The 6,137-nt window shown below is 46.1% G+C and overlaps 1 protein-coding gene across 1 annotated transcript; it reads left to right on the top strand.

The window, feature by feature from the left end:
* The first annotated feature begins 354 nt into the window (after nucleotides 1–354).
* LOC108924595 (germ cell-specific gene 1-like protein) lies at nucleotides 355–6,137 on the top strand. The gene is made up of 7 exons (XM_018736106.2): nucleotides 355–408; nucleotides 528–729; nucleotides 2,537–2,728; nucleotides 3,036–3,083; nucleotides 4,332–4,490; nucleotides 4,941–5,052; nucleotides 5,768–6,137. Exons 2-7 carry the CDS (start codon nucleotides 534–536, stop codon nucleotides 6,135–6,137), a joined length of 1,077 nt encoding a protein of 358 aa, XP_018591622.1. The 5' UTR covers nucleotides 355–408; nucleotides 528–533.

The following is a 6,137-nucleotide window of genomic DNA, read 5'->3' as shown; positions in this document are numbered from 1 at the left end:
GGGCGAGCGGTTCCAGACAGTGTTTCTGTAATTATATCAATAAAATCTCTATTATCTGTGGTATCCGTGGATACCGTCACCTTCGTATTCTGTCTGAAGGCCTGCAGTTGCGCATTCTTCATTAACGGAGCCGTAGACCTCTGGAGCTATACTGTATGTATGCTGGGGGCAAATTCCCTTCCTGGAGGACTGTGCATATTTCAGAAAAGACCCTGTAAGATAAAATTTTCCATTCACTTTGAATGCGAGCGAATGACGATTGTTTCCACGTGTCAGATATAATGTGCATTTTAAGGGAGCAGAATTAAGTGATTTGCTGATCTTGCGAGATGCCCTTCCAGCAGCGTCCAGCGCAGCGCTCGATGGCCCTCGGTAGCTCTTCAGCCGCATCAGCTTCACAGTAACCAGGTTGGCCTTCATGGATCTCATGCATTTGTTTCTTGTTTGTCTGCTTGTGCACCTGATCGATTTGTATTCTCTTGCATTCTCTCATCTTGCGCTCCTGTTCACTCGCCTTGTCTTCCCAGCAGGCCATGCTGGCCAATGTGTCACGCCGCTCCCGCTCCTTGCTCTCCCTGTCCCTCACCTCGCTGGCGCTGGCACTGTCTGTGCTGGCCTTCTGCACCTCCTACTGGTGTGAGGGCACACACAAGGTGGTGAAGCCACTGTGCCTCTCCCCTGTCAAGATGAAGAACTGCGGCTCCAACGACAGCCAGCCCTTCACTACTCGTAAGACGGGATACCTATTAAATGTCCACTTCTTCACATGGATTAAGGTTGAACAGAATTTATGTGAAGCATTTGTCCAACAGCCACTATGCTGTCCTCATTTCCCACCATGTACACACACACATTGTCTGAAACCGCTTGTCCTGAGCGGGGTTGCGGCCAGCCGGAGCCTAACCTGGCAACACGGGGCGCAAGGCTGGGGGGGGAGGGGACACACCCAGGATGGGACGCCAGTCCATCAAAAGGCACCCCAAGTAGAACTCGAACCCCAGACCTACCAGAGAGCAGGACGTGGCCAAACTCACTGCGCCACCACGCCCCCTCCCACCGTGTATTTTCATATAATTCAGTGACAAAATGAATTTTAATCTCTTAATCCCTATTAATCCAGAGTAGTTAGAATTTTTTTCATCCTTATTGACTGCTAATTTGCACGTTTGGATTTTTACACACACATTACTTAGTTTTCTCTAAAGCGACGTACGTCTGAGAACAATACAAAAAGTGCATCATTACATCAACAGAAGGAGAGATTTGGATGCAGACGCATGATTCTAGAATACTGTCAACTTTTCACATAACACCATTATGAAGCAGTGTACGTCACAGATGTAACTGCATGTAGGATTTATTTAAAACTTTACAGGTTGATTGGGCACGTAATAGAGCAGGGGTGACGTGTTCTGATGTTTTGAGACTGAGGTTTTTTGCGGAGCAACGAGACAAATGCATCATTCAGCAGCACCAGCAGGGATTCCACCAACAGCTGATCCCTGCACATATGCGTCCCCGTGCATATTTAGCATTTTTTCCTGCAAAAAGTATTTGTGGCACATCATTTAGGGTCACAGCATAGCAGTTTTTAAGTGCGTACATGAGGAATAACTTCATTCACGTGTCTAGGATATGGCGTATAGACTCTATTTATCACACCTTCTTTGACGAGAGAAATGCCACTGAACTGTCGACGGGTTTTTATTTCACTGTTATACTTCATTCAGAAAATGCCTGAGGGAGTTGTATGAGCTTAAAGAGAATCAAGAGGGGAAAATGTACAAGATTAAATACAATGCTGGATCTTTTTAGGAACATGATTTTTGCCCATTTTGTTTGAGCGATTCACTCTTATGGAAGCCAGCTTTCCTCTTTGAACCGTTTGGAATAACATACCTGCTAGATGACATTATAATTCAATATTATTGTATGTTACCGCCATAGAACATACATGACTGGCTTTAATACATTCTTGGAAATTAAGAAAAATGAAGGCATAAAATGACTCCAGCTCAAGGTTAGATGAAAACATGCATGTATTCATGATTCATTGTTTCATCACACACTTCATCCTTCAGTGTACAGTGTTGCCTGAAAGTATGTGAACCCTTTGTGTCCCTTAGTTTTAATATTAAATAACCCATGACCTGGTTATTTAATGAGAAGCACAATAGGTGTGTAATGACCAATTCCACGTGTTGCTTTAGAGGAAATCGTATGTGTAGTAGAAACACGGAAGTAGTGCAGGTGTAAAAATAACTGAACCTCAAGTTGTTTTGGTTAACCCAATGGGTTGGTAGAATCAGGCCTGTGAATCATACTCATTTATTCATTTTAGATTTTATAAGTTTAATATTTCATACAAGAATAATGACAATCCCTACAGAGCTCACATGCATTCAAGCACCACTATATGTTGTTCTTTTTAATGTACATGTTACCCTTTGCACTTTTGGTGTCTGGATTGATTATTATTTTACATGTTATGAAATATTTCACATGCATATTTGACTGAAAGTACCTCTTTCTTCAGAGGTCCCCACACCTGACCCCAAAAAGCCATCCAACAGGACAGTGTCTCCAAAGACAAGGGAGGAGCTCGCCAAGATCCGCCAAAGGCAACTGGCCAACGCTGTGCACTACATCTGGGAAACAGGAGAGGACAAATACACATTTCGATATTTTCACACAGGCTTCTGGGAGTCTTGCGAGAAGCACGCTGATGGTAAGGAGTATGGAAGGGCATTTGGGGTCATAAAAGGACAAAGAGAATGGGGAAAGAAGAACTCCAATAAACGGAGAGGAATGGATCCCATCCTGTGCATTTTCAATTGCAAAATCTCACTTTAGGTGGTAGGTGTGTCTTCTTGAGGGAAGTGACATGGCTGGACGTGGACAAAACAAGTTTTTTTTTCCTTAAAGAAGGAGAACAGTGCTGTGGTGAAGGATGTGTGGTCTTGGAATGAAGCCATTGAGTGATTCCATTACTGTCATTGAGTGTCACTGGTTTAAATCAACTTTTGCCCTTTAAGGTGAGAAATGTCGCAGTTTTATGGAGCTGACTCCTGGGGAAAGCCAAGGTGAGTGCTTCACTGAGGACATCTGTGCAATTATTTACACGTATCTGTACAACGATCATGTCTCTTTTTGAGGAAGCACATTTTGACAGCCATTGTTGACCTCAGCATAAATGTATAGTAGCTTATTACTGTTTACTTTGTTGCTATTATTAGTTCTCTTCTTGACGTGGAATGTCTAATTTTACATTTTTGGAGAAAACCTACTGCAGGAATTCCACATGAAGATGTTTTCGGAAAGGAAATCCCTCCCGAAGCTTCCTTAACCTTGATGCTTATGAATGCAACTTGTTGTCGACTGCACAGTGTTGTCAGTCAGTGTGAATGAGCTGGTACTCTGTGTCTATGATATATATTGCTGTTTTAGTTATGGTGTTTATGGTGTGCATTGTGAAGTGTCAGTGTAAAACTGTAGTAATAAACTATTGGCTTGCTAGAAATCATATTGCATTTATCAGATGCTTTTCTCCAAAGCAACTTCCAATGAACTCTATGTAGTGTCATCAGCCCACACACCTTATTCACCACGGTGACTTACACTGGGACACTCATCCACACCTCAGCGGAACACACACGCTCTGGCACTCGCACACTATGGGGGAACCTCAATAGCACGTCTTTGGACTGTGGGAGGAAACCAGAGCAGACACAGGGAGAACATGCAAACTCCACACAGACTGAGTGGGGATTGAGCCCACATCATCTCACACCACCCAGGCACTGAGACGGCAGCACTACTCACTGTGCTACCGTGCCACCCGTATTAATTTTCTTTGTATCGTCAATGACCGCATAATGTGTTATGAAGTGACATCAGCTAGAAAAAGACAATAAAGGGCAGCGGATATCTTACACTTGTTAATAATTGTTTACTTCTTACTAATAAAATGAGTCAGGGGCAGCTGGTAGCATAGCGGTTAGAGCTGCTGCCTTTGGACCCACATCTGACTGTAGTACCCTTGAGCAAGGTACTTACCCTAATTGCTCCGGTAAAATTACCCAGCTGTATAAATGGGTAAATAATTGTAAGCCTAACGCTGTAAGTCGCTTTGGGGAAAAGCGTCAGATGAATGGAAGTCATTGTCAAGAGGTGTAAATAAATCCAAATGTGAATGAAACATCAAACAAATGGCAGTTGCCTTTATGTTCTGTGTGTGAATGTTGTGTCACGTTTATATTGCCGTGGGGGGAGTCGTGTCTTCGTTCCTTACGTCCCTGTGCCGAGCGGCTGCTGTGCTCCTGCCGTCCCAGGGGTCCTGTGGCTGTCCGTGGTGTCGGAGGTGACGCACATCGGTCTGCTGGCTATGGGCTTCATCCTCATGTGGCTGGAGGTGCTGTGCGTGTGTTCTCACAAAGAGATGTACGCCCTCAAGGTGAACGCCTTTGCTGCCGTCTGCACCGTCCTCTCGGGTGAGCCTCGGCAAGCGCTCCCTCCCCGCTCCCGCCTCCTCTCCATATGTCCTCTTTTCTCATTATTGTCGTGGCAAAGCCCGCCTTGCGTATATCTGCCTTTCAATCCCTCGCAATGTGTCCTCACTCTTTTCCTCTCCAGTCTTCTGTAAGATTATACGTGAAGCCTCCGGCCGAACATATTTATGCAGCAATTCCAGTCTCTCTCGTTTACATTTCCGGATTCATATAGAGCCTAAAGGAAAGCAGTAAGGGGAATGTCTGGGTTTTCTATATACTCTCCAGAATGTAATTTTTAAACATTTTAAATGGTCTTTTTTGCCTTTAATCCTATCGTACGTGTTTTTCATCTTAAAAACCTTGTTTGACAACACAGAAAACAATACGAGATTCCTTTACTTAGCTTCTTTTCTCCTCCCCTGTGTTTTTGTCTGCTCCTCAACCCTTTAGGGCTGATGGGGATGGTGGCTCACATGATGTACACCACCGTGTTCCAGCTGACTGTGACAGTGGGACCCAAAGACTGGAGGCCGCAGAACTGGGACTACGGATGGTCATTTGCGTAGGTCCCCGTTTGCAGCAGGGAAGCTTTTTTCGCAAAGCGGTGACACTCGAAGTATTGCGTGTTCTTTCTCTACAGCGGAGCGCCGACACGCACTGCATGCTGATCTCCACCCAATTTCGAACACATAACGTGTGTATTAATTATTACAGGCAGGAGGGCGCGCTGGCGGAGTGGGTTGGACCGGGTCCTGCTCTCCGGTGGGTCTGGGGTTCGAGCCCCACTTGGGGTGCCTTGCGACGGACTGGCGTCCCGTCCTGGGTGTGTCCCCTCCCCCTCCGGCCTTACGCCCTGTGTTACCGGGTTAGGCTCCGGTTTCCTGCGACCCCATATGGGACAAGCGGTTCAGAAAAGTGTGTGTGTGTGTGTGTGTGTGTGTAATTATTACAGCTGGAGCCAAAGATCGATCTCCTGAATCCTTTGCAGTGTAACCCATCACCCTTAGCAGCCTTTTATAGTCTGACTCAGATATATCAAGTATAGCTGATAAGTGGAGGATCGTATTGATCGGTGTAAAACTGACATTTTTGGCAGAAGATGTAGAAAATAGAAAGAAAACAAAGGCGACAGACCGAAAAGATCGTTTTAAATTCCCATTAATGATCATCGGTTTGATCGTCACACATGCGGTGCTGTTCTCTACTGCTCAGTTCATTATGAACTTTTCCTCCTGGTCTCACTCTGCCCTTGTCCCGTCCATCTGCCGTTGCTCTAGCTTGGCCTGGGTCTCCTTCAGCTGCTGCATGGCTGCTGCGGTACTCACCTTGAACTCGTACACCAAGACGATCATAGAGCAGAGGCACAGGCAACGACTGCGCTTGGAGGACGTCCAACCGCCCCAGGCCCCTTCTTACGACGAAGTGGTGCCCGGAGGAGGGGTGTATTCCGTCAGTGACCTTTTGCAGTGCCCAAACGGCGTGATTGACAGCGTGTGGCCGGGAGAAGGGGTCAGGATCGGAATGGGCGACCAGCCCACCCTGGTGCTCATCGGAGGATGCGGGACGGAGGGCTGCGAGGACTGCGAGAGGGAGATGGATGAGATGGAGGAGGCGATACAGAGGGAAAGGCAGGATTCTCTGTGCTGA

Source organism: Scleropages formosus, chromosome 18 (assembly GCF_900964775.1).
Source record: "Scleropages formosus chromosome 18, fSclFor1.1, whole genome shotgun sequence".
NCBI classification, from domain to species: Eukaryota; Metazoa; Chordata; class Actinopteri; order Osteoglossiformes; family Osteoglossidae; genus Scleropages; species Scleropages formosus.
Note: the sequence above shows the minus strand (reverse complement) of the source record. Positions and strands in the feature narration are given on the sequence as shown.